General features: G+C 58.1%; 3 protein-coding genes across 5 annotated transcripts; all 3 read right to left on the bottom strand.

Moving 5' to 3' along the window:
* Window positions 1-216: 216 nt before the first annotated feature.
* Window positions 217-8,188, bottom strand: CALY (calcyon neuron specific vesicular protein). Of its 2 annotated transcripts, none has more exons than XM_081104602.1 (6): window positions 7,977-8,188; window positions 4,118-4,269; window positions 2,931-3,044; window positions 1,969-2,082; window positions 626-956; window positions 217-360 (listed from the first exon to the last, which is right to left on the bottom strand). In XM_081104602.1, exons 2-5 carry the CDS (start codon window positions 4,247-4,249, stop codon window positions 660-662), a joined length of 657 nt encoding a protein of 218 aa, XP_080960728.1. In that variant the 5' UTR covers window positions 4,250-4,269; window positions 7,977-8,188; the 3' UTR covers window positions 217-360; window positions 626-659. The 2 variants fall into 2 exon arrangements, with proteins under 2 accessions (XP_080960728.1, XP_080960729.1); XM_081104603.1 differs by having other exon boundaries at window positions 630-956; window positions 7,977-8,113.
* A 130-nt stretch (window positions 8,189-8,318) lies between these two features.
* On the bottom strand, window positions 8,319-14,491 carry FUOM (fucose mutarotase). 2 transcript variants are annotated; one of them, XM_081104604.1, is made up of 6 exons: window positions 14,395-14,491; window positions 13,679-13,747; window positions 12,266-12,336; window positions 12,004-12,102; window positions 11,221-11,294; window positions 8,319-8,764 (listed from the first exon to the last, which is right to left on the bottom strand). In XM_081104604.1, the coding sequence occupies exons 1-6, from the start codon at window positions 14,477-14,479 to the stop codon at window positions 8,635-8,637; spliced, it is 528 nt and encodes a 175-aa protein (XP_080960730.1). In that variant the 5' UTR covers window positions 14,480-14,491; the 3' UTR covers window positions 8,319-8,634. The 2 variants fall into 2 exon arrangements, with proteins under 2 accessions (XP_080960730.1, XP_080960731.1); XM_081104605.1 differs by lacking the exon at window positions 8,319-8,764 and adding an exon at window positions 10,563-10,982.
* A 3,454-nt stretch (window positions 14,492-17,945) lies between these two features.
* Window positions 17,946-25,677, bottom strand: ECHS1 (enoyl-CoA hydratase, short chain 1). Its single transcript, XM_081104449.1, has 8 exons — window positions 25,560-25,677; window positions 24,037-24,234; window positions 23,424-23,551; window positions 22,131-22,230; window positions 20,769-20,873; window positions 20,205-20,324; window positions 19,454-19,521; window positions 17,946-18,658 (listed from the first exon to the last, which is right to left on the bottom strand). Exons 1-8 carry the CDS (start codon window positions 25,645-25,647, stop codon window positions 18,593-18,595), a joined length of 873 nt encoding a protein of 290 aa, XP_080960575.1. The 5' UTR covers window positions 25,648-25,677; the 3' UTR covers window positions 17,946-18,592.
* Between the last annotated feature and the right edge of the window lie 376 nt (window positions 25,678-26,053).

Below are 26,053 nucleotides of genomic sequence, written 5' to 3'. Positions count from 1 at the left end.
GAGACCACAAGCCCTGTGTACAGGTGGCTTTGACCCCAGGCCCACCGCGCAGGGGCCCCCTCTCTCCAGGTGCAGGTCCCAGCTCATCATCCCACCTAGTTCTTCGGGGGTCCTTCTGCTGGTGGGGACATGGGGGGGGGGGGCTCAGCCACATGGGGGTGGGGACAGGAGAAGGGCGGAGCGACCGAGGATGCTCAGGGTAACCAGGAGGCCAGGTGGGTGTGAATCTTTATTTAGAGAAAAGCGACAGAGCTGGAGGCTCCTGGCGGCAGGCGGCAGCGGGGGTCCTGGGAACAGGGGCACGACCACGTGGTGGGACAGCATCTGGCGGGGCGGTCACGGGTGCCGCGGGCGGGGGCGCTGCGGAGAAGGGCGGAGGGGTGAGACCACCCATTTCCGTGGGGACCCCCCCTCTCCCGCCACGGGTTCACCTGCCCCGCCCTGGCCCCCCTGCCCCCCCACGGGCGCGCAGACGCTGTCACAGCAGCCGCATGTGGGGGGCGGGGGGCAGCACCCCAGGGTAAGGCTGGCAGGCAGAGTGGGTCCCGCATGGGGTGGGGGTGCAGGGAGGAGGTCCCTGGCTCTGAGTGGTGGCCGGAGCCAGAGCCCCCGTCCGGCGGCTCACCTACTGGGCTTCGTGGCTCCGGGCGCGGAGGCCGTCACTGCGGGGCCGGGGCCGGGGGCGGGACGCTCCCCTCCGCCTTCAGCGCCGCCTCCTTCTCGGCGCCCGCCGCCAGCTTCCCGGGGGCCTCGGTGGTCGCCGGGCCCGCCTGGGTGGGCGCCTTGGGCGCCTCCTTGAAGGCGGGATGGATCTTCCTCCAGACCACGGGGGGCTCGGTGCCCTGCTTGCGGCTCAGCGGGTAGGCCCCCATGGCCGCCAGGATGCTGCGGTGGCGCTCGGGGCCCATCTCCGCGTAGTACATCTCCAGGGACAGCGGGGTGCACATCTTGTGCTGCTGCAGGGGGCAGGAGGGGGGCGGGGCGCGGCGGGTCAGGGGGCGGGGCTGCTCTTGGGCTCAGGTGTGCACACGGGGGGGGGGGGGCGGGGGGGGAGCTCCCCTGTATGACACCGACCACGAAGCACGAAGCGGCAGCCACATTGTGCGCCACAGGAGGGGTGGGTCTGGACCTCTAGGCCTTCCTGTCCTGCTCTGGAGCAGCTCAGTAATACTGCGCACAATCGCCAGAGATACATTTGTTTCTGCCCTAATTTCCAGCCACCCAAGTTAGCCTCCAATTCAGAAGTGGGGGCTCCATGGAGCGTCAACCCCTCTCAGAAAGGGGGTGGTGGCCCGTCCCCAGGAGTGAAGGGGAGGGGCTCCGCGAGCACACCCCAGCCCACCCCCACCCAGAGCACATGGAGGGAATCCCAGCCAGTGAGGGACAGGGAACCCCTGGGAATGCAGACAGGCCTCCCAGGCTCCAGGAACGCCGGGGTTAGGGTGAAAGTAGATTTCACTACTGAAAAATTAGAGGCGTTAGGAAAATACACTAAAAAGGCTAAAAACCCTTACTAAAGTTAAGAGAGAGAAAAGAGGAGGGAGGAAGTATTTGCCAACTGTGGGAGAAGGTTAATGTCATATCACATAGAAGGCCCCGCACAGGTCAGCGCGGGAGAGAGCAGCACCTCTGGTGCAGAGCAGATGCTGACCCAGGAGGGCTGCCTGGCCAGCTCACCTCTGTCCCTGCACCTCCTCCCTGAGGTTTACGTTGTTCTTACTCACAGGACCACAACGTCTCTTGCTAAGACACCTTTTCCTTGAATCTTTCAAAAGAGGATTTGAATGTTTTCTGGGAAGGTAACCGGAGCACAAGGTGCTAGGAGATCCTAATCCCACAGGAGCAGGACACGCCCTGGGCTCCCCCGGGGGTACCCGTCCCCATGCTTCCCCTGGACCCCCAGGGCCCCTCCCTGGTACTCTGCCTGGGGACCCCCTCCCCACTCTGGGCCCAGCTTGCCTGCCTTACCCGAACCAGGAAGCCATCCGGGCAGGTGAACTGGTCGTACCAGAGGGCCTTGTACATGATCAGGAGGCAGCCCATGAGCGCCATGACAAAGGCCAGCATACGTGCTGGGGGCATCTGCAGGTGAGGGAGAGGAGAGGAACCCATGGGCGGCGGGGGCGGGAAGGGGGCACGGAACCCAGCCTGGGCTCCTGGGACAGTCCTCATGATGGGGCTGCGAACCCAGCTGAGCCCCACAACCGACCCTGCTAGCCCGTGCGGGGGAGGCTTTCCTTCTCAGAAACAATAGGGGGAAGGGGCAGGTTTTACTATGGAAACATGAAAGGCTTTAGAAATAGTACAGGGAAAAGGAGAGAAATCATTATTCGTAAAATTAATAATGCTAAAAAAAAAGGGTGGGAGAAAGTATTTGCCAGAGTCCCTATCAGGAAGAGCGACTGTCTATAGAGAGATTCCTGGTCGGGCACATACATGCCCAGGGTGCAGGCTCGATCCCCAGTGTGGGGTTTGCAGGAGGCAGCCGATCAATGATTCTCTCACTGATACTTCTATCTCTCTCTCTCCTTCTTCCTTCCTCTCTAAATTCAATTAAAAAATTTTTTTAAAAAGAAAGGAGGAGACAAATGACCTGCAGGGAAGGCGGCTGCACACATTGCCCACAGTGGCTGTCACCCACTGTGCAGCCGGAGGGAGGCTTTGGGTCCCACTGGCCACAGGTCAGTCTGGCATTGCTCAGCCTCAAGTCCCTCAGCACCCCCACCCCTAAGCACCCAGCCTTCGTTCCCACCCCACCGTGCCTCTGAATGGGCGCTTTCTTGTCCAACTTCCCTGACAGCAGCAGCCTGAGAAAGGGGGCCCAGCCCTGGGTGCTCAGGGCCTGTGGCTGCCTCAGCACCTTGATCCTAATCTGACTCTCCACGGGACTGACCCCCCCCAGAAGCACTGGGTGGCAAGGGTTCGGTTACCCCGCGTCCTTCCTCTGGGTTGGGGGAGGCCAGCTTCTGGGCCTCTATGTCTGGGAACTTCTTCAGCTGTTCTGTGGAGGGCAGTCCATATTCCGTCTGTGTCTTGATGACCACCTGTGCAAAGAGATGACCCAGGAGGACCCTGAGCTGGGAGGGCTAGGAAGGGATGGGGCAGGGGCTCAGCGGCCCAGCAGTGGTGTGGGTCCTGATCATCTGCCAGGACTGTCCAGTGCCTGGGCTCCAGTGACTACAAGCTGAGGCCAGGGCAAAGTGGGTGCTGCAAGTCTGCTGGGTCTGTGGCAGCCATGAGGCCTGGCCAGACCATGGACGGAGCCCCTCTGTCTGCTGGCTGCCTTCAGCTCCAAAGGTCCCACCTCTTCCCACCAGGCGCTTCCCCTTCAGTGGCCCCACAGCTTGCCTCCCCTTCCAGGGAGTCACCCTGATTCCTCTTCTGGGTCCCAAAGGACTGAGGGCCCTTCCATAGAGGGCACAGGCAAGGTGCGGTCCCATGCTCTGTGTGTTCCTAGGAGCAAGGACTGGGCCTTCCCAAGTTGTCCACTGAGAACTGGGTCCAGAACCGAAGTAGATGTAATGGAAGCCCAGAGCGCTGGAGAACTGCCCTCAGCCAATGCCTGGGGTGGGGGTGGGGGGCTGTCCTCATGGTCCCCAGCCAATAGCTGACAGATATGGGTACAGATGGCCACCTCGCCCCCAGTTAGGACAACTCTTGGTGTCACTCATACTCCGGAGTTCACATGGGATCAGGCAGGGCTACGCTGAGCTCTGCTTCTCACAGATTCCCACTGAAACCTCCCTCTCCACCAGCCACTGTCCCCAGGACCCCATCTCTGGCTTGATCCAAGACACAGTGTGCCCAGCAGGACAAGGTGGGAATTTTGCTTGCTGAGTCCCCGCTGGGCAGCATTATGGGCTGGGTGCTGTCTTCTAAATGGTGCGTGAATCTTTAGTCACTTGTGGCCAAGTTACCCCGTTTACAGATGAGGACAGGGTGGCTCTGGGGGATGAGGGAGCTGATTGCATGTGGCCCTGGGTTCCTACCCAGCTGGCCCTTCCTCTGCCTGCCCTCCTGCACGTTGGAGGAGGCCATATCCAAATAAATCTCTCTCTGCACCCCTATGTTCCCAGCGCAGGCTGAGAAGGATCCCCCACTGGCCCAGGTCACTCACCTGGTCAGAGAATGGTGGCTGGAGCTGGCTGACATCCAGGGGGCTGATCAGAGGGACGCTGTCCATGGTAACCCCATCCTGGTACCCGAGGTCTCTGCCGAACTTCCCGAAGCTGAAGCCCAGCTTCACCATGGTGGATGGTGGTCCTTGTCCTGTCCAGAGGCAGACACAGGGTCACTGCACACTGGCCACCTAGCAGATGTCCACCCAGCAGGCCCTGGACAGAGAGGGTTCAGAGAGGACTGGCGCCAATGCTCCTCATACCAGAGCTGGGGTGGGCTGTGACTGGCCAGGCCAAACTCCCTTCCCGGCCCCTGGGCCCCCTCGGGGCCCCACAACCGTGCAGGGATGGCACCTCAGACCAGTGACTGTCCAGACACACAAGGGCAACAGAGTCTTCCACTGGCTCACCTGCTAGAGGACAGTCTAAAGGCAGTAACTCCGGTCAACAGAAAACAATCTCCGATAGAAGCCTGAGGGTAGGGTGGCCAGACTTAGCAAATACAGGACACCGGTTAAATCTGAATTTCAGACAAAAAGGATTCTTCTTCTCTTTCTCCTTCCTCTCCTCCTCCTCCTCCTCCTCCTCCTCCTCCTCCTCCTCCTCCTCCTCTTCCACTTTTAGTATAAGTACATCCCATGCAATATAGGACATACTGATTCTAAAAAGTTATTTGTTGTCTATTTGAAATTCAAATTTAACTGGGCATCCTGTGTTTTAACTGGCAACCCTCCTAAAGATGCAAGAAGTAACAAGATCTACAGAAGAGGACGTCGGTGAACGCTAGCTGGGAGGACAGAGTAGCAGTGGTGTACGCAGGGCTGGGCCACCTGGAAAGCGGGCATCCCTGACAAGAGGAGAGAGTCAGGAGGATGAGCGGGAGATGGAGACAAAAGGCCCTTTGCCATGAGCTCTGTAAATCATGGTGCTAGAGGACTTAGCCACACTGTGGGGCAGGGAAAAGGAAGAAGAGGAAAGGCCTGGACAAGAGAAGGTCAAACACGCATTATTCACAGGCAAACCATCTCTTGTGAATAGAAAACCCAAGAGAATCTACAGGTAAATTATGAAGATTGAAAAGTGAGTTCAGTGTGGCTCAGTGATTGAGTGTAGACCTCATGAACCAAGAAGTCTTTGGTTCAATTCCCAGTTAGGGCACATGCCTGGGTTGTGGGCTCAATCTTCAGCATGGGGAGTGCAGGAGGCAGCCGATTGATGTATCATCTATGTTTCTATCTCTCCCTTTCTCTCTAAAATCACTATAAACATATTTTTAAAAAGAGCTCAGCAAGCTGATGGACTTAAGGTATTCAGAAATCAATTATATTTCTATATATCAGTGACAAAAAATTAGAAAATGCTTTTTTTTTGAAAGATTCCTTAAACAGTATCAGAAATAGCAACTGCTCAGGAATAGGTCTAACAAGAGGTGAGAAGGATCTCCATGTAGAAAACCATCACCACTCCCAAACACTCTCCCTGTAACAGCCCCACCAGCGCCGGTACCCACCAGGGCCTCAGGTGACCACTGTCTCATGCCCCGGCGAGTTCCAGGTGTGGGCAGGCTGGGTGGGAACAGAGGAGGAGGCCTGTCCAGGCAGAGAGGCAGATAGATGCCGGGCAAGGAGGCCAGGGCTGTGCGGAGCTTGTGTGGCGGCGGGGGAGGGGGTGGGCAGTCAGGAACCGCCACTGTAATGTGGACTGAAAGCCGCAGGCTAGGCAGAGAGAGGCCGCCCCCATCATGGACTCTAAGGCACTCTCTTGGGGGTGTGCGCCTAGCCCAGGGCCCTTACGGATCCTCACAGCGCCCCCAACGCCCACCCCCAGGCTGGGGGCGGGGCCCGGCCGAGGCTTAGCCCTGGAGGGCGCGGGGCACCTGGGACCTGGCCCAGGCGGGCGGGTGGGCGGGCGGGCGTTTGTCAGGCGGCCCCTGCAGACGACGTCGTCGGCGCTCAGTGACGCAGAGGTGGTCGGGCAGCCATCAGAGTAAATATAAAGAGGCCCAGTGCGAGGAAGAAATAGAACCCCCGCCGCGAAGACCACTGGAGATGCAGATGGGGGGGGGGGGTGGGAGGTGGGGCGGCGAGTGCCCAGGGCTTGAGGGGAGGTGGGGGGGCAGGGGTGCGCCACCCCGGGAAGGAGACTGGAGGCCTTCACGTAGTGGACGCCCCACGTGGCTCAAAAACCCCGGCCTGCGGCTGAGAATTGAGCGCGGTCTGTGTCAGGTTGGCGACCGTGCCCGCTGGAAGGCCGAGGGTCCCCCCGCCCCCCCCCCTCCCGCGCCCATAAGAAGCTCCGCTTCTGGGGTCGGTCCCCTTTGAGCCAAACGTAAGGTCCAACGCAGCTTGACGTCCCCATTACATCATTACATCATCGCGGGTTTCCACAGCAACGAGGCGAGCTTTTGATGCCTGGTCTTCAGGAGAAGCTATTGGGGGCCCTTGGGAGCTTTCGCGTCTAGTTCCAGGCCCCGTGCCCCGGGGCAGAATGCTGGGGGAGGGGCTGGCTGCGTGTAGGTACCCCCTCCCCCCAACACCACGCCATTCCTTCGCTGTCATGGGACCTACTGGGCGGGGGGTGGGGGGGTGGGGGGGGAGGGGGCACATTCACATGACGGACACAGAAGTCCACGGAACCGGGGGGGGGGGTCGTTTCTATCCTCCCGCCCGCTCCGCTCCTTCTACACGCGGGGTAATTGTGTCTTCTCCGGGGGCCGCCTGCTCCCCACCCGCTGCTGGCTCCTGGGAGGATGGGGGGGGGGGCGGTGCAGCCTCCTCTCCGAGGCTTGGGGAGGGGGTATAGGATGAGCGGCAAGTCTGTGCTGATGGGTGGATGGATGCGGGTGGCCACGGGCTCTTAGGTGAGAGCCCACGAAGCTCGGATACAGGTCACGTCACCGACTCGCTTTCGCACCCCCCACCGGGATGCTGCGTCAGGAGGCGCGCGCCCCTGCGCACGGGCACCAGCCTCTGCGCGCCTCGGGCTGCAACTGCGTAGCGCAGGGGCCTGCGATCTTAGCTGGAACCCAGCAGCGCCCCCCCCCCCACCCCCTGCCGCCCCCCCGCCCAGCCGCCCTCCTGCCCCTCACCCTGCAGGCCGAGCGTGGGGTTGGCTCCTGCTTCAAGGGCAGGTTGACTTTGGGCTAGCAGCCCAGCCCTGAGGGCCCAGGAGCGGGGAGGGGTACGGTGGGGTGGGGAGACCTAGGGCTGCACCCGGCCTTGGCTTCCCACGTCCCAGTCCGTCACCTGTGGCCCGCACCCAGAGCTGCCGCGGCAGGTGGTTCCCGAGACTCCCCTCCCTGCTCCTGGCCCCACGCAGCCAGCCCACCCCCTCCCGAAGCCCGATGCGTTTCTCGGTGCTGGGGCGCGACGCTCCTTGGTCAACCCCTTACTCCCCTTTCCCTACCCCTTACCCCCTTACCCCCCCCCCAGACAGACTGGGGTCCTGGAACTGCCCACCCCCACCCCATCTCAGGATGGCCCCCCACCCCATCTCAGGATGGCCGCAACCACTGACTCAGATTTGCGGGGCTGGAGCCGGTCACGGGGAGGGGCTGCGGTCACCATGGCGGGGCTGATGTCCAGTCGTCCTAACCCACCCGAGCTTCCCCGCTCCGCTGAGGACGGGGGATGTGCGAGGCTAGACACCGCGGCCCTTCTGGACGGTCCAGGCCGCAGTTCGCCCCGCCGCCCCCCCAGTCCGGGTCAGCGCAGACCCCACAGGAGGACCCCGTCCGCCACGGGGCTCCCCTCCATACACTCCTCCTGCACACGCACCTGCACACCCGCACACCCCCGCCTACCGCCGCCCTCACCCCCACCCCCGGGCTCCATAGGGATAAATGTGGAAATGGCTCACAAGCGGCTCCAACGCGCTGCTGCGGCAGAATGCGGTCTCCGGAGGAGGATGCGGTTCCAGACGCTTCGCAGCCGCAGTCGGGGTGGGGCGGGGGAGGGGCCGAGCCCCAGACCGAGGCTGCTGTTGCTGGGGAGACGCAAGCTGGGGGAGGGGAGCCCGGAGCCTGCCCCCCACCCGGGCTGCACCGGGCACCGCAGCCTCACACCCCCTCCGACGTGTGCGCGCACACACACCTCACGCAGGGCACAGCGCTCTGGCCAGCGGAGGCCTGACTGCTCCTGCACCTGGGCGTGTCGGGGCTCTCAGTCCTGGCTTCCTCAGGCTCTCAGACTCTCCCTCCCGCCTGCCTTGGTCAACTGGGTTGAGGTCCAGCTGGGCATGGCCCCCACCCACTCGGAGGAGGGCCTCCTTCTCCTGTTTCAGCGTCTGGAGCTCGGGGCAGTCCGCTTTCCTTGGGCAAACCAGTCACTCCTGGTCACTGTTGCCCCGGCACCTGCTCGGTGCTGGCAGAGAAGGCGCTCAGCAGGTGTTTGGTGAGTGTCATGGGAGACGTGACCCCCCTCCCCCAAGGGCTCAGCCCCGCTCACAGCTGGAGGACAGCGACGGCAGCAGCTGGATCAGCACTCCAGCCCTCTCGCTGTTGAATACCGTCCCATGTTCAGATGGGCCTCCTTTTATCCACCCATCCACACAGGCCTCTGGACCATTCCTGGTTTTGTCTGTTCGTGTTGCATGGATGCTCTTGGAGTCCTTGTGCGGACACAGCTTCATTCCTCTTGGGTGGGTACCTAGGAGTGGAGTTGCGAGGTAGGATGGTAGTTCACATTTCACTTTTAAAGAAAATGCTAAAATAAAATTTTTTTCCAAAGTGCCTGCACCATGGTACATCCACCAGCCATGTATGAGGCTTCAGTTTCTCCACATGCCCTCCTCAGCACTTGCTACTGTCTGTCTTTTTTAAAAAAAATTATAGTCACCTCTATGAGTTTGCTAGTCCCACCCCCTGACCTCAGAGGAGGGGAGAGGGGCTGGAAGTTGAACCCATCACCAGGGCTAAGGATTCCATCAATCATGCCTATGTAATGAAGCCTCCATCAAAACCCGAAAGGACGGGGTTCGGAGAGCTTCCAGGTTGGTGAACACATGGAGATTTGGGGGGACGTTGCCCCAGACCTTGCCTATGCATCTCTTCCATCTGGCTGTTCCTGAGTTGTATCCTTTTATAGTAAACCAGTGATCCAGTGAGTAAAACGTATCTGGGTTCTCTGAACTGTTCTGGCAATTTGGTCCAACTTAAGCAGGGGGTCATGAGAACCTCCAACCTATAGATGATCGGTCATTGTTATTGGTGACCAGATTCATTAAAGGCCTCGGTGCCAATACAAAATGGGCAAGCATTCATGTCACCAAAGAATTGAACCTAACACCTTTCAGTGCATGGGACCACACCCAACCAACTGAGCTGCAATGGCCTGGGTGATGTCCAAATATATTTCATTGTACATTTGAAATGTGTAGTTTACCATTGGTCAATCAAACGTCAATAAAACTGTTTAAAGAAAGGCCCTTGTGTGTCTGGCAGTGGCCAGGGGTCTGAGGTTGAGCCCTTGCAGTGATGGGTCCAAGACAGAGTCCCTTCCCCAGTCTGAACCCCAGATCTTCACTCAATGGCTTGCCAGCCCCTCAGGCTCTCTGAGAGGTCAGGACACCAGCCCCCACATGGGAGCCTCTGCCAAGCCCTGAGGGACAGAGACCCAGGAGCCCCCAGTCATCCAGCTCCCACAGTCACATGGCTGTAGGAAGGTCTGGAGGAAGAGGGACCTCAGGGACACTGGAGTCTGGGCCAATGGCTGGCGGGAATTTCTTCCAACCTGAGACCCAGTCTGGCATCTCGCCAGGTGCCATCAGAGCCTCACAGACTCCCCTTCAGGCCAGCCCTCTGCCTGGGCAGCCCCTACCCTCCCATCCTTTGTACCACCCCGCCCTGATTTCCTAGGACAGCTCAGGCTTCTTTAGTCAGTAGGCACTCAACCACTGGGCTGAGGGAACACAGGCATGGGGCCCAGCTGACACCCCAGGCAGCTCAAGCCCTCCACCCAGGGCCATCCTACCCCCATCCCACCAGCACCACCTCCAGACCAGCCCTGCCACCTGCCCTCCTACCTTGGGGCCTGAAGAAAGGGCCTTGGTCCCCTCTCTAAGGGCCACCCCAATGTCTGCAGCTGGAGGAACTGATGCATAAGCCTCCACTCCACTCAGGGCCACCTGAGTAGCAGCTGTACCTACCTCCAGGCGTCCTGCAGTGTGTGGTCACCATAGCCCCCCACCCAGGTCCCCAGGTCCTTAGGTTGCAAGAGGGTGTCTACCTGTGTGACCTCTGGTCTCACACCCAGGAACTCACCGAGTCAAGAGGCCCAGACCTACTGGGAGGTGGTGGCCTACTTCCCATCTGAGGCTCCATCTCAGGCAGCTGGGGGCTGCTCTCGGGAGCCAGCAGCCTCTCTGTGCTCTGCCTTTGTGAGTGAGAGTGGTACTGTTGCTTAAAACTTTGGACTGAACATTGACACTTTTCCATCATATTTCTTTAAAAAAATTTTTTTTAATTGATTTTAAAAAGAGAGGAAGGGAGAGGTAGAGAGATCGAAACATTGATGAGAGAGAAACTTCAATCAGCCACTTCTGCATGCACCCATTGGGGATTGAGCCCGAAACCCAGGCATGTGCCCCGACTGGGAATAGAACCAGTGACCTCTTGGTTCAATCACTGAGCCACACCAGCTGGGCTCCATCATTTTTCAGATAGAGAGAATCCCAGCCAGTCAGCAGCCCCCCAAGGACCTGCCGGTCACACGCCTGGCTGGGTGAGGTCTGCGTGCTGCCAGGAGGGCAGGGCCTGCTGGTAGTGTTGTCGGGCTCAGGGGTCCTGATTCCTCACCCGTCTAGATCAGGGCTTCGGGGGCCAGCACCCCCTTCTTGAGGATGAGGTTTCCGTAGAGGGCTGTCTCCCTGCACAAGGAGCTGAGCTGAGCCCAGAGCCGAGCCAGGGTGCCCAGATCCCTGCTGTGCACCACCGCTGGACAGCTCAGTGACCCCATTCCCTGGGGACCATCTGTCTCAGGGGGGCAGGGGCTGAACAGAGGGTAGGGGAGCTCTGGAGTAGGGAGAGGGAAGGCCTCACACTCAGCCCAGACCCAGTTGGACCCACGCAACCCATCAGGACCCAGTGGATCCAGCCAAAACTCACCCAGTTGCTACAATAGCAAAGGCCTTCTTGGCTTGCTGATAAAACTCAAACCTCTCTATCTTCTCAAGGGGGCTCTGGAAGGCAAACCAATGTGATTGAGGGACCCTGCCCAGAAACCTCATGGGCCCAGCAGGGGCATCAGGAGGCATGGTCTCTCTGAGCTTCATTTCTGGTTCTCCAGGCCAGGGTCCCAAGGATGCTCGGCCTCCTACCTGCAAGGACCAGGCACTGGGGGGTGGGGTGGGTTGGGGGTGGAAGGGAGGCAGGCTGTGGTGGGTGAGATGCCTGCTGTGCTTGGTGGCCGCTTGCCTGGGACCCCCTGAGCCCCTCTGATCTGCCCCAGGGGTGGGGTATGGGAGCCACTGTCGAGGACAGGAGACCCAGATGTCCTCTCTTCAGGTAGGTCCTACCCAAGACCTGCCTGTGTGGGTGGTCCCGGGAGGACAGGCTCGACCCCTTGCAGGGTGGCATGGCATCGGGGGTGTCACACAAAATCAGACCAGGCCTCTGACCACAAGATGGGGGCCTGTGGTGCCCTACTTGCCCTGGCTCCACTTGGAGAGGCTGGGGTGGGTAAGGGCCCTAGGCAGACAGGTCAGGATCCTGGGAAAACATAGGAAGCTGGGGGCTGGAGGGTGGTCCCACGGTCACGCTCCCACTGTGGGTGAATAGGCGCTCACACAACCATGGGGCAGAGTTTGGGGCCTGTCCTTCCTTCCTCCCAGGCCTCCAAGGAAGCGTAGAGGGTCCCAACCCCGTTCTCGGTGGGGGCAGCAGGCTCACCGAGCAGCCAGCCTCCAAGAGGATGGACTGGTAGCTCTTCCACACCGGGGTCTGGAGGCCCCTCTCCTTGTCACTGGATACCAGCTCCATGACAGCAGCCTGGGACAGAGGGGCCAGTCTGTCTCCGGGTGCCTCCAGGCCCCCCTTGTTGGGTGATGGTTAGGGCTCTTCTGATCAGGGTTAGAACCCTTTGAGGACACATCCTCCCCCCAACCCCCCAAAGGCAGGTGTGCCCTCTGAGGTCTGGAAAAGGGGCCCTCACCGGACTCTCCACATAGGTGTCCAGTGGCAGCAGCTTCAGCACGGCCTCCAGGAGCTGCGGGATGCCCAGGCCTGAGGGCAGAGTGCTGGCCTCAGACTCCAGCCCTCCGAACCCAGGTGTCCACAGCGCCACCTGGTGACTGGGCCTGGCCACACGGTCTCACTCAACCATCAGGGACAGACTTGGGCCCAGGATAGAGGGGCCACAGGCCAACTGCTGCCCCCCTGGTGACACTCATGGAGGTCACACTGGTGTCTCCTCACCCTGGCCGCTGCACCTGTCACTGTCTAGCACTGGGCCAGCCCTGACTATCCCCTTCACCCTGCACCATGCAGGTTGTTGGGGGTACCCTCAAAACCTATCCACCAGGAGGAGCGCCCTGCCATCTCCTTGACCCCAGAGGCTGGGAGTTGCCACCTTTAGCCTGTGACAAAGACAGTGGGGTCTGGGAAGAGGCCTCTTTTGCCCAAGGTGCCCCCAAACCTGTCCCACTTGGCTCCCAGGCCCGTGCTCTCCCATAAAGTGAGTTTCTGATTGTTAAAGTAACGCATGCTCATTGTACAAAATTGGGAAATACAGAAGCCTATGAAAAGGAACCAGCTGTAATCTTACCACATAAAGGGAACCTGCTGCCATCGAAGTTCACCTTCTTCTGCACGATTAGACTTTTCTGCCTGCTTTCCACTCTGAATCCTAATTGCTTGTTCTCCACTAATGCGCACGGTGTGTGTGTGTCACTTTTGGTGGCTGCACTGTGATTTACTTGAACGCCCCTTATGTTCCAGCTTTTCCCACGGCCCACCTGGTCCCACCCTCCTCGGGAAGGAGAGCACCTGGTCACCTGGCCCAGGATCTAGCCAAGGCCGGCTGGTTCAGCTCCCTGAGTGGGGAGTGGTAGCCAAGGCAATGGGTCAGGATGGGGCCCTCACCCCAAGGCCCCCCTACTCAGTACTGCTGGTTCTGCTCCTACCATCCTCTCTGGAATCTGGCTCAAGGTCCCTCCCAGCCTCACCTCCCATCCACCGTGAGGGCCAGAGGCTCTCTGAGTATGCGGACACCTGGGGCCTGTGAGGTCAGGTCACCAGTACTGGGATTTTTGCATCAGGGTAAAGGCTGAAAACCTGACTGACTTGGGGGAGGAGGGGGCCCCACTGCTCAGTCAGCCAACACGATGCCTAGCCTCCATTCCCCCATTTTCAAGAAGTCACCAAGGGGTGTCAGAAATGGAGCAGGAGGCCCAGGTCACCTCTGGGGGCTGGGGGCTGCAGGGAGCACCTTGAGGGTCCTGGCACACGGGTCACCGTGGGTGCTTGGGGAATGGGTGGAGGTGGGGGCAGAGCTGTAGCACCTGGGGAGCTGGAGCCAGGACCCCCCACCTTTCCGGCCCCGCCTTGCAGGAGGTGGCCTGCTCACCATCTGCGCGGATCTCCTCTGGGCCACACTTGCAGATGGAGGACGTGGGGAAGTTCATGTCTGCAAGAACTGAACGGCAGCTGGGTTAGACATCCTGGGGGCCACATGGGTGTTATGTTACACCATCTCCGCTAGCCTCCCCGCCCTTTCCCAACAGGGAAATCCAAGGGCCAGGGAGGAGAGGGAGTTACCAGGTGAAGGAGAAACTGTACAGGTGTTAGCAGGATGAGGGCGGAGCTTGGACCTGCAGCCTGCACCCTGAATCCCGCCCACAGCCCAGGAAAAGAGAAAGAGCCCCACACACCGGGACGTGACCCCTCCGGGGCCACATGGGGAGAGGTCGGGAGCATGAGCAGCACACAGGGCCTGAGGCCCCTCCCCACCCCTTACACTCGGCTGCGGGAGCGACCAGCCCGCCCCGACTTAACCCTGTCCAGGCCAAGGGCACTCGTCCTCGTGACCGCCTGGGGCCAACCAAAGCCTGGGCTGCGGCCTGGGCCAGCCGGAGCCTCGGGAGGGGGTGGAGTCCTGCTCCGAGGAGGGACAGGGCCGCCAAAGCAGTGCCTCCACCTCCGGACCGGTCTTCCGGGCATGGGGACAGTCTGGGCCAGGACCCCGGAGGGAGTCCCCACCCCAGCCCCGGCGCCTCCCCTGACTTCTGCCGCGAGGGTGGGGCTCCAGATCCTGAGGCTCGGCCCCCACGCCAACTCACTCACCGATGGTGTCCCCGTGCCCCATCCGCGCCAGGGCGTAAAGCAGCTCTGGGGACAGAAGCGCCGGGATGCCCTTCAGCACCACCATGCTCGCAGGAGGAAGGGGTGTGGCCGTGGGCGGGGCCTGCACGGAGGGGCGGGGCCTGCACGGAGGGGCGGGGCCGCTGGAGCTGAAAGAGGATGGGGCTGCGCCCGGGTGTGTGGTGTGGGACCCAGCCCAAAAGGCACCCTTCAGGGCCTCGCATCCCTGGCCAGTTCAAGACCCCGACACCCGCGTGTGTTTCTGGTCGGGGCTCCCTGCCCCCTCCCATCCCCGGTGTCCTGGGGTAGGAAGACCCCGTGGTGGACTTACTCCCTGGGCCTGCCCTGGAGAGGACCCCAAGGGCTGTGTACTGGGAGCACCTGGATGGGGCTCTCCCAGCACCGCCCACCAGCTGAGAGCCACTGTGGCCACTGTGGCCTGTCTGGATTCCTGACCCACTTAGACTGTCAAAGAATAACTGACTTAGGGCTAAGCCTCTAAATTTAGGGACCATTTGTTATGCAGCAATAGCTGACCAATGCAGGTGGCTCCTGTGCCCTGCTGACACTGCCCTTGGCCTCCAGCCTGTGTCTGCTCTCCCAGCCCCCTCCCCCCACTCAGACTGTGGGGCAGACAGCAGCACAGGCCCCTGAGTGCACCGGCCTAGTCACACCCTCACATAAGAACCCACCACCAAACTCAATGCTCAGCCTGAAGATGGGCGCCTGCTTAGCTCTAGTGGGCCTCAGCCCGCCCTGCTCTGGCTCCTCAGCCCTCATCTTGCAGGGCTGCCCTGCTTACCTACCCACCTACCTGCCCTGCAGCCCAGAGGCCAGCCCAGGCCAGGCTGTCTCCCATCAGAGCCCGCCATCCTCCACTTTGTTCCCAAATGGACACTGGGCTGTGCGGCCAGTGCTCTGGCCACAGCCCTCAGCTGTGTGGTGACACAAGATGCTCAGAGCCTGGCAGCTCCTGGGAAAGATCTGTGTGTACATCAAAGACAACGAAGCCACAGGGAAACCCTGAAGGAAACTCCACGTCTTACAGCTTGGCTCTGGGAGCCCGCTGGCTGAGGGAGCCCGGTGGGAAACCCAGTCTGGCGTCCGGCAGTGCCCTGAACACACAGCCCTGGCCGGGTGGTGCAGAGGGTGGCAATCAGCAGGGCCAGCAGCCGATTCCACCCAGGGTGAGGGTTGTACCTGAGCAGTTTCTACTCTAAGTTTAAGTGGGGAGACTTACAGTCAACATTCGCCAAAGCTTTATCTTTTCAGTAGAAATAGATGAGGGAAAAGCTGATTTTATATAGATGAGAAGGAAAAGTTTCCATTTCAGAAATAAACCAAACCCCTAAAACAACCTGAGGCCAGAGGTCACTTAACTCAAGAGGGAGTGGAAGCTCACGCTGGGGTTTGTGGTCCGTCAGGCACAGTAGAGCACATGGCCACACACTATAGTCTCCTGACAGCCCGAGGTCCCCACATACCCCAAGCCCCGGGCCAGCATGAAGCCTGAGAGAAGGTCCCATTCCACCAGGCCTGGGGGGTGGGGGGTGGACTCCTTTTCCTGCAAGTTCTGGAACCCAAATAAGCCTGTGGTGACAGACTTCTGAAATAGGCTGGCTCAGTGTGAACCATTCTTGGCTTCCGACTGAGCACGGCGAAGACAAGGGTGTGAGGTCTCAACAAGATCCTCAGAACCGGCACCACTCCACTCTGGGGACCCGCAGCTCAAAATCAAAGTATGGAGGCCACTGCCCAAAGCATGTGCAAAGTAAACCAGTGAACGAACAGTTCTCTCAATTTTATTCTGTAATTTACTTATTTATTTTTTAAAATTTTTATTGATTTCAGAGAGGAAGGGAGAGGGAGACAGAAACATCAATGATGAGAGAGAATCATTGATTGGCTACTTCCTGCATGCCCCACAGTGGGGACTGAACCCACAACCCGGGCACGTGCCCAGTCCTCCTGGTTCATAGGTCGACGCTTAACCACTGAGCCATGCCGGCCGGGTGGTTTTCTCAATGTTAAGGCTCCATCCCTGGATACTCGGCTTGTCTACTCACATCTAGGATAGGTGGCACGTCACACAGCAGATCCCTGGCCACACATTCAGCTTCAATGAGTGAGTATTTCCACATCTACCTTCATGCAGAACACCCTGCCTCCGGGCCCGCTGTCCCAGGGCCGGCCCACTGTAAGCAGCTCCCCTTGTACCTACTTCTGTAATCAGCACGCGTCAAAGCGTAAAGACCCGAGGCTTCTCTGAAAAGAATGTCTCTGTTCTCAGCACCGGGAAGCGGGCTGATCACAAAGACACCACCACCTCCTTCTCAAACTGCTCCCTTCTGAAGCCTGATCTGGATTTCGGATCACAGCACAGAACAGACCTGGTGGAGACTGAAGAGCTAATACCTGCCAGGCAGACAGTCTGCACAGCACGTCAAACTCTTGTTCTGACCGGTGCCCCACTTGGCTGCATAAATACAACCAAAACACAGGGCATGTGATCTAAGGCAGTCAGACAGCTGAAGCTTTCAGATCGTTTCAATTCTTTCTCAAATGCAGGTGGGTTTCTCCTTGGTGTTCAGCTCCATCCCAGCCCCAGGCCATGACCCACACATGAAGTGACCTCAGCCATGGGGCCAGACTGGGGGGCACGTGGCAGCCAGCAGGGCCGCACTCGCTGGGCCTGTCTATTACGTTGCTTTGCTTTGTGCCCCCACATGGAAAGCCAGCAGGGTCCCTCACCGTGGAGGGTCTAAGGATGTTCTGGGGCTCCCAGGAAGCCCTCCCAGGTGGCAGGACATGGGTTTCCTTCCCGGGCCCCAGGACTTGTTCCTCTCCCACTGGACGTTTACGCGAGAGCCTGGTTTAGGATGGAGGGTCCAGAGTTCTGAGCGGGGCTGTGATGTGGGAATTAAACGGCGGACATCCAGAGGGAGCAGGTGGCTTCCTATAACTAGGGTCACCCGGTTACCCAGTGTCCGATGTGCTTGCTGACACTGCACAGTGACCCAGGGGATGCAGCCGCCCGCCCCAAGAATGAGGCCAGCAGAGGGAATTTAGTGCGTAGACTGTCTCCCCCAGCAAATGGCACTAAGTGTGACAGCCGCCACTCACATTTCTGTTCGGGCACCTCCTACACCACGCATGCAGCAGCTCTGATCCAGGCCGGGGAATGGGATCCCGATGCAAGTCCTGACATCAGGCTTGGAGACTCAGCCAGCCCAGCACTGAGAACAGGCCCTGCTGACCCACAGCCCGAGTTCCCTCACGCGCAGCCCTGCAACGTGCAGGCTCCTTCTCACAATCTCAGACATGCTCCACTCAAGTGCAAGGTTTCCTGCTCACAGTGTTATCCATGATCGTTCCGACAGCAAGAAACGATGCAGTCTACATACTCAACACCTGGGAAAGCGTAAATTACAACATACCAACATCATAAAAACATTCCAGGGCCATTTAAAAGAACGCTAGTAGGAATACTGTTCCGCAATGAAAAGAAACTATTACATGTTATGGCCTTGATGGACGTTGAAAACATTATACTAAATTCAGAAAGCAGTGTAGAGGGTGCCAGGGGCTGGTGGGGTGGGGAAAAGGGAGCTGGAGTTCATGGAGATAGTCTGTTTGGGTTGATGAAACAGTTTGGAGGTGGATGGTGGTGATGGCTGCAGGACTCTGTGAACACACTTAATGCCACTGAAATGTACATTTTGAAATGGTTAAAAATCCCCAGCAGCTTGTATGGCCGGAACATATTTTACCACAATTAAAAAAGAATTCTAGCCCGGCCGGCATGGCTCAGTGGTTGAGCATCAATCTATGAACCAGGAGGTCATGGTTCGATTCCCAGTCAAGGCACAAGCCTGGGTTGCAGGCTTGATCCCGTGTGGGGTGTGCAGGAGGCGGCCGATGAATGATTCTCTCTCATCATTGATATTCCTATCTCTCTCCCTTTCCCTTCCTCTCAGTAATACATAAAAACATATTTAAAAAGAAAAAGAGAAGATACTCAGGTCAGAATGCGAACAGTCTCCAGACACCGATTCTCACAACTCCACACCGTTGGAGAGAAAGTGCACGCACCTACACTGCTCTTTAAAAGAGAGGGTTTATTTGTTCTAAAATAATTTGTCCTCTTTCAATGGAGGTTTTAAGGCAAAGGCGGCAGCTCTTACTGGTCTTTGAAGTTGGCCTTTCTCTTCTCCACAAATGCAGTCATCCCTTCTTTCCGGTCCTCCTGGGGAAAGGGAATAAAGCAGAGCTGGACGTCACGTGTCCTAGTGGGTCAGGCGCAGGGCTCTCCACACTCACAGGCGGGGGTCCTGCAGCAGGACCACCTGGAAGCCTGGGAATGGTCCGATTCCCTGAGCGAGTAGGGCTGGCCTGGGAATGGGTATTTTTACATACCTCCTCCCCTCACGCCCAGGTGATGCTCTCTCAGGAACCACGAACCTCTGTGTCAAATAAACTCTCATCTACAGAGAACCTCAGATGCACGCTATTTGGGTCATTCACCAAATCATCTGAATTCAGCAGTACCCTGGGTGTCATGAGGCAGGAATCCAGACTCTACCTCTGCCTCTTTTCCTGTGTGTACACGTGTGTATACACACATCTGCACTTCCTCAAGAGCCAAAGCCATTTTTTATCTTTCTTTCATAAAAAACCTATATATGACCTTCTGATAATAGAAGAGGTAAATCTGTATTAGAAGAATGATTTCCTTTGTCACTGGCAGAAATCCTAGAAAACATTGTCCTAAACCCCATTTCAAGTGACTGGAGTGATAGGAAATCATGGGTAAATGGACTGCATTTAAGGGCCACCAGGAAGTCCTTTTGTGACAGGAAATGGCCTTGCTCTGTCCGTCCTTCTGAACTCCCACTCACGATGGAGCCCCTGACCTAGCTACGGACGCTAGCAGCTCCGACCAAAGGGGAGTGGGGTTGGCTGATGAAGTCTACGAGGACATTCCCAGCAGCTTGTGTGGCTGGAACACGTGTGATTCTTTACTTGAATGTTGTTTACTCACAGTAGCAAAAGTTGAATAGAAGATTTTCTTTTCCAACTTATTTCCCTCTGTTAATGTCATTTCAAAAGCTGAAAAAGAAAACCCGGATGTTACGAAGTGAGATGCTGGAGCTGGGAGTGCTTTTCTGTGGTGGCAGGAAACAGTCTCCAGAGCCCCATGCACTTGCACCTGATGTAGAAATTGGCCTGGGAAGGCCTGACCACCCCAGCTCAGTGCCTCTCCCAGAAGAGAAGGTGAGAAACTGCATGAAAGGTGGGATGCAAACGGTCCAGGTGTGAGGCAGCCCATGAAACTGTTTTAAAAGTCTCAAAGGTCCTGGCCAGGTAGCTCCGTCAGAGAGAATGGAGCGCAGGGCGACAGCAGCGTGTGGCCGGGAGTCTCCGCCCCTTGGGCCAAGCCTCAGGCTATTTGCACAGCCCCTGACCACTGAGGAGCAGTCTCTCCACCCAGCTCCCAGGAAACGGAGTTCCTCAGAAGCTGACATCAGGCCTCCCCCCTGCACAGCCACCACCTGTGTCTGTCTGTCCCCCAGGATGACATATTCTTGGTCTCAGTACCAACGGGAGCTCAGAACAGAATTTGTGAGCGAGCAACTAGAAACAAAAACTCTACAAAGAGCCAAATTCAAAATACTGAGAATCCCAACAATTTTGTCCAGGATGGGCACCTAATTCAGAGCCAAACTGCTGAAGCCGCATAAGTCCTGGTGGCCTCTCCTTCCCCCGGCGCAGCCCTACCTGCATTCACCTACCTGCATTCACTGATTCTTTGGCCATCGCTGTTATAATTTTAGAATTGCTGGCAATTTTTTCTGCGCACTGGATGGCTTCATCCACCAGTTTCTCAACAGGAAAAATTTTGCTTACAAGACCTAAAGCACAGAAAGGTGAACAACATGAGGAAGCGGCTCTGGTTATGTGTCGACACTTTGAGAGCAGAGGTCTTTTGGGCTGTTAACAAGGAGCTGCAACAACACAGGGAGGGTTCCACCTCATCCCCTCACTGGGGCGATGCTGCGGGCTGCATGCGTGGTCACTCGACTCTGACAGACCACGTCACGGAGCAGCGGGAACAGGGTGCGCTGCCAGGTCTCAGAGAATCCCCATTGCTTACACTGAGCTCGGGAAATGAATGGTTTAACACCATTCTGTAACTGTGCATATGCTTCAGCTACTCTTTTTACATATGGGGTGTCCATACAGGCAGCGGTCCCTTGGGTTGTCAGGACCCCTGAAAGCACTGTGCTGATCGCCCACAGGGGCACCTGCAGGAAACTCTCCCCCCTCCACTCCTCATGGGGGACCCCAGCCTGTACCTGCTTGCTTGGCATCCTGGGCTGAGATCCGGTCACCAGTGAGGACCATCTCCATGGCCAGAGACTTTCCAACAGCTCGGGTCAGCCTCTGGGTGCCCCCCGCACCTGCAGGGGCAGAAGGCTGTGGGTCTCAGCGGGCTGTGGCCAGTATAAGCCAACATGCACAGACACAAGTTCTGAGGGGCTGAAGATGGGTCTGTCAGGTGGGGCGAGGCAGCCAGCAGGGGGGAGGCAGGAGACCCGAGGAAGCCTGGGAGGCCTCCTTTCCATGCTCAGTGCCCCCCTCCACCTGGCACCCCAGTGCCTACATAAGCACCTCATACAGGAGTCAGACTCCAGACAGATGCACAGAGCTCGCAGCTTCCGGCCTCAGACCTGGCTGGGGGGAGGCCTCTGATCTGACCTGCTCCCCTCAAGGTCTGGGCCTAGAGCAGGGCTCCCGCCTCCTGGGGCACTCTGAATGTGCCCCTCTCCCCCAGCGTTCTGCGGGTGTCCAGCCTATGGAGCTCCCCTCCACGTGCCACCGACCCTCCACCAGCTGGAAAGAGAGCAGTCTGCCAGTCACCTGCTCCATGGTGAACCCCAGGCACCAGGGCGAGTCAGGGGACCACCTGAGGGAGACAGCACAGTGCAGCAGACTCCGGCCTTGGGAGCTGGGACAGGAAGAGCCCCCTGGCCGCAGAGCTCATGTGGGCTGCCCTTGCCCTTAGCCAATGGGACACACTTTCCTGTCCACCCAGCTGGCTCAGGAGATGCCCTGGGCAGAGACATGTGGGGCAGAGACCTTGTGGGGACATAGGCCCGGAATCTTGACCAGGTGGACTGCAGGGGCAGAGGTTGCACTGTTTGCCCATTGCTCCTGCCGACCTCCGTGTGGGGGGGGTCTGATTTCCTGTGCTGCTGAACTTGGATGAGGCCATAAACTTGCTCTGGTCACTGGAACATGAGCAGCTGTGACATGTGTGACCTCCGGGCACAAGCTCTCAGGGCTGGCCCTCAGTCACCATCTTCCAAGCTTCTAACCTACAAGGACTGTAAGCCAGGGTGTGGTCTGCCTTCTTAACAGCATCTGACACGGATGTGGCCATCACCAAAAGAGCTGGCATAGTTCCGTGACCCCCATGGCCATCTCTGAGTGCTGCTGTGACCACTTACACTTAGTGAGTTGGGGGGCAGAGGGCGCAATAGGCAGACACAGGCAGCCACCCGTCCAGTGCTCACACGACAACCCCACGTCCCTCGTCATGTGCAAGCCACATGCTCTGCCTGTTCCTGGAAAAGTCCTCAAGTCCCTAAGAGGTGGGCAGACTCTGGGGAGTGACCTGAAGAAGAGCTTATGCTGGAGATGTCACTCTGCTTTACCTGGGATGGTTCCCAGTAGGATTTCCGGCTGTGCAAACTGGGCTTTCTCTCCAGCATAAATGATGTCACACATCATAGCAAGTTCACAGCCGCCACCAAGCTGCAAAACATGAGGTGTCATCAGGGGAGTTCAATCACAAAATCACTCTATTTTCTTACTTAAATATTCTATTAAAATGAAACACAGCCTTGGCCAGTGTGGCTCAGTTAGTTGGACGTAGTCCCATGTACCAAAAGGTTGCAGGTTCGGTTCCCAGTCGGGGCACAGGCCCGGATTTCAGGCTCAATCCCCAGTAAGGGGTGTGTATGAGGCAGATTGCTATTCCTCTCTCTCTCCCTGTCTCTCTAAAATCAATAAAAACATATTTTAAAAAATAAATTAAATAAGTAATTTTTCTAAAAAAAAAAAAAAAAAGAAAGAACGAAAACAGTCTGGGGTATAGCAAAGATTAACACAGCGGTGCAAAGTTGTTAAGTGTTCCCAAGAAGCTGTAATAATAAAAGTGTAATATGCAAATCGACCGAACGGCCGAACAGTGGAACAACCGTCCTGATGACCTTCTGGATGAAGCCAGGGCTGCGAGGGCGGCCAAGACAGCCAGGGCTGTGAAGGCCTATTCTTGCACGAATTTCATGCATCGGGACTCTAGTTTCTTATAAAATGGCTGAGGCGGCCCAACTCTTTCTGTAAATGGCCAAACAGCAAACACTTTCGGCTTTGTGGGTCCTAAGATCTCTCTGAGAGGCTTGAAGGCAAACCAATGGGCATGGCTGTTCCAATACGCTTTAACCGCTGCCCCTGGCTTACCCCAAGGGAGCTTTATTAAACAGTCACAAAGTGAAATGCTCTCATCACTTCTCTTCAGGCTCTGACCAGCCCAGCATCTCTGAGCAGTCGACACGCCTGCAGGAGACCTCAATGCACCAAACAGAGGACACAGAGCTTTCAATGGTAGTTAAAGAGGTTCGTTTATAGGTGCAGTGCAGGTCGGAAAGTCATCACAACTGTACAAAAAGCCAACACTATGCCTTTAACATAGGAGAGGGGAGGAACATTACAGGGAGTCACAGGGGTCGTCATGAACACTGGGGGAGAGGGGGCGCTGACAAGAGCAGATCCTGAAACACCTCCCCTCCTTACAGTCCTTGGCTCTTTGGCATTGAGTGGGAAAGGCCTCCTGGCCGGGGAACTAGACTTAGGCCTTTTCAAAATGAAACCGGTTACATGTCACACTCACAAGGACAGTTCCATAAGGAATTCTGAGCGAGAGGGAGAGTCGGGCTGACACTCACAGCGTAACCATTGACAGCAGCGATGACTGGCTTCTTGACCCGGGCGAGATGGTCCCAGTGGCTCAAGAACCCAGTGGAGTAACAGTCCTGGAATCGCTGGTTCTGCATCTCTTTGATGTCGGCTCCAGCTGGTGGAAGTGAGGCCACAGTTACCAGAGTGCAGAGACCCCAAGAGGCAGCTACGGAGTGTCCACTGTGAGCAGGCACTGGGGCCCCTGGGGAGACCTGGCTTGCGCAGTGATGGACGGTGGCAAATCGCTGTGATACGTGAGGGGAGCCGGGGCAAGAAACAGACTCAAGGTGGACTCAGAGAAGGCTGGGCTTATTCATTGGTCACTTGAGCCCTCAACACACGACACCTGACTATGGAGGACCGGAATAAAGGTACTCCGCTGGCAGAGCACGCCTGAGTGTTAAACATACCGAGCAGCTCAGCCAAGCAGTTCCCCGGCCCATTTCCATTTTACATGTAAATCAACCCCAAGTTGTCTGAGCTTTTCCGACCCTACCTCAGAGGTGTAAGTCTGTCTGCAACACCGCACCATGGGCGTGATCACGGTCGGACCCCCACCTCGTACACCTGGGTGACCTGCCACCACGCTGCCCACCGCACCTGCAAACGCCTTCTCCCCGCCCGTGAGGACGATGGCCCCCACGGCTGGGTCCTTCTCGAAGGCCTCCAGCGCCTGGTTGAGCTCCTTGATCAGGCCGTTGCAGAGCGCATTGAGTGCTTTGGGGCGGTTCAGTTGGATCAGCCCCACGCTTTGGTTCTTCCCCTTCTTTTCTGTGATGATGTACTCAAAGTTAGCCCCTGGGACAAAGAGAAGAAAGGAGACTTCTATTCATATAGTGTGGGGAGCGGCTATAGGGTCAAGCCTCGGGCTGACCTGTGGCAGAGCCACATACAGGTCCCAGCTTGGAGGGCAGAGCCCTTTTAGCACAATTACTAGCAAGCTTGACCTTAACGTCCTCCCTTGTTCCTAGGTAGCTAATGGGCTGTGAGGGGTGCAGCAAGTGCTGCCAAAACAAGGCTTGAGTAATGAAATAGTCATGAAACTCCCCTTGCTTTGCTTTGTGTGCTCTGACTATAAAGTAAAGCTTCAGCTTACAGGCTGTCACTGTTTCCTCATCCAGGCAGTGGTCCACTTGGCCCCAACTGGAATCTCTTGTCAGGCTTCTCTAATCCTTCACCCGCCCCTCCTCAGGTTCACCCCTGGCCTCAGGTTCACCCCTGGCTGTGCTGGATGGAGGTTCAATACAGGCATCAAACAGGGTGGATGTGTCCCCGTCAGTGGACACAGTGACCTGGACAGACTTGAGGGCCCCCTGACCGTCCCTGGTGGCTGCAGCACCCAGCTCTCAGCCACATGGGTGGCCGTCCCACCACGCTGCTTCCACTGACGTTTGAATCTTAAGTTAAAAAAACAACAACAAAAACCCCAGCAATGAACAGCCCGCAGCAGCCTTCCTTCTGAAGGCCTCCGCCAGCACGAGAGACTTGTGATTCTGCAGAAACAAGGGAAGGAGGAATCCGTGTTTTCAACCAGTGCCAACTAGGTGACGGGACTTGGGCTGTGAACTGGACAGAGCTCTGGCCTTGCTGAGTGGACCGTCTGGAGGGAGGCACGCACAGGCACGGGTGACTCCCACCCCAAAACTGTCCGCCCAGACGTGGGGGTCAGCATTGACCTGGAGAGGAAGAGGGTTGACCTGGGGCGGCAAAGGCGTGGGTGTGTGTGTCTGCACGTAGGGGTGGCCGCTTTCGTGAACGGGATCACAGTCCCTGCCCCGGGGGCGTGCTGGGGAGAAACTGGAATAACAGGTCACCTGTCGGGGGACCTGGAAACGGTTGCTGATTACAGCCAGGGTGCAGGAGGGTCAAGGAGAACTCAGGGTAACGCCGACACGACTCGGTATTTGGGTCGTGAACTGGATACAGGGGTGAAGGGAAAGGACCGGGCAGGACTGAACACGCGACCACTGCGATGCCCGCGGCGCTCCCTGCACAGCCCCTTAGAGTCAGGCAAACCCGCGGACTCCCACATCCCACATCCGGCTCCAAACACGACGTGGCCCCGACCGATCCCCAGGGCTCAGCGAGCTCGGCGCGGCGGCGGCGGCCCCACCCGCACTCACCCGAGGCGAAGGGGCGCAGCGCCGCGCGGCCGGGCCGGGGGAGCAGCGGGCCGCGGGCCCGGAGCAGCAGGGCACGCACCGCGGCCATGGCGCTCAGGGGACGACTCGCCCCGCCCCCGGCGCCGCCCCCGGCCGAGCCATTCAGGGGACGCCCCGCCTACAGGCCGTCCCACCACGCTGAGCCATTCAGGGGACGCCCCGCCCACAGGCCGTCCCACCATAGCCCGGCATCGCGAGACCGCGTACGTATCGCGAGATTAGTCCGGGAGACGGGGGCGTGGCCACGAGCCGGAGGGAAGGACAGAAGGGTCTGGGGCGGGGCCGAGGGTCTGGGGGCGGAAGTTGGGTCGGTGGTGTCACACCCCCGCCCGGGCCGGCTGCAGTCTGACTCTGAGCGGTTGGAAGTAGCCCTGAGACCTGTGAGCGCGGACCCATGGTACCTTGGTGGCCTTTCCGCGCGTGGACCCCGCGCCTGCCCAGGGCCGTGCCCCTCC

The sequence above is a fragment of the Myotis nattereri genome (genome assembly GCF_964212035.1).
Source record: "Myotis nattereri genome assembly, chromosome: 13".
Classification (NCBI taxonomy): Eukaryota; Metazoa; Chordata; class Mammalia; order Chiroptera; family Vespertilionidae; genus Myotis; species Myotis nattereri.
This window is presented reverse-complemented; position numbering and strand designations above follow the sequence as displayed.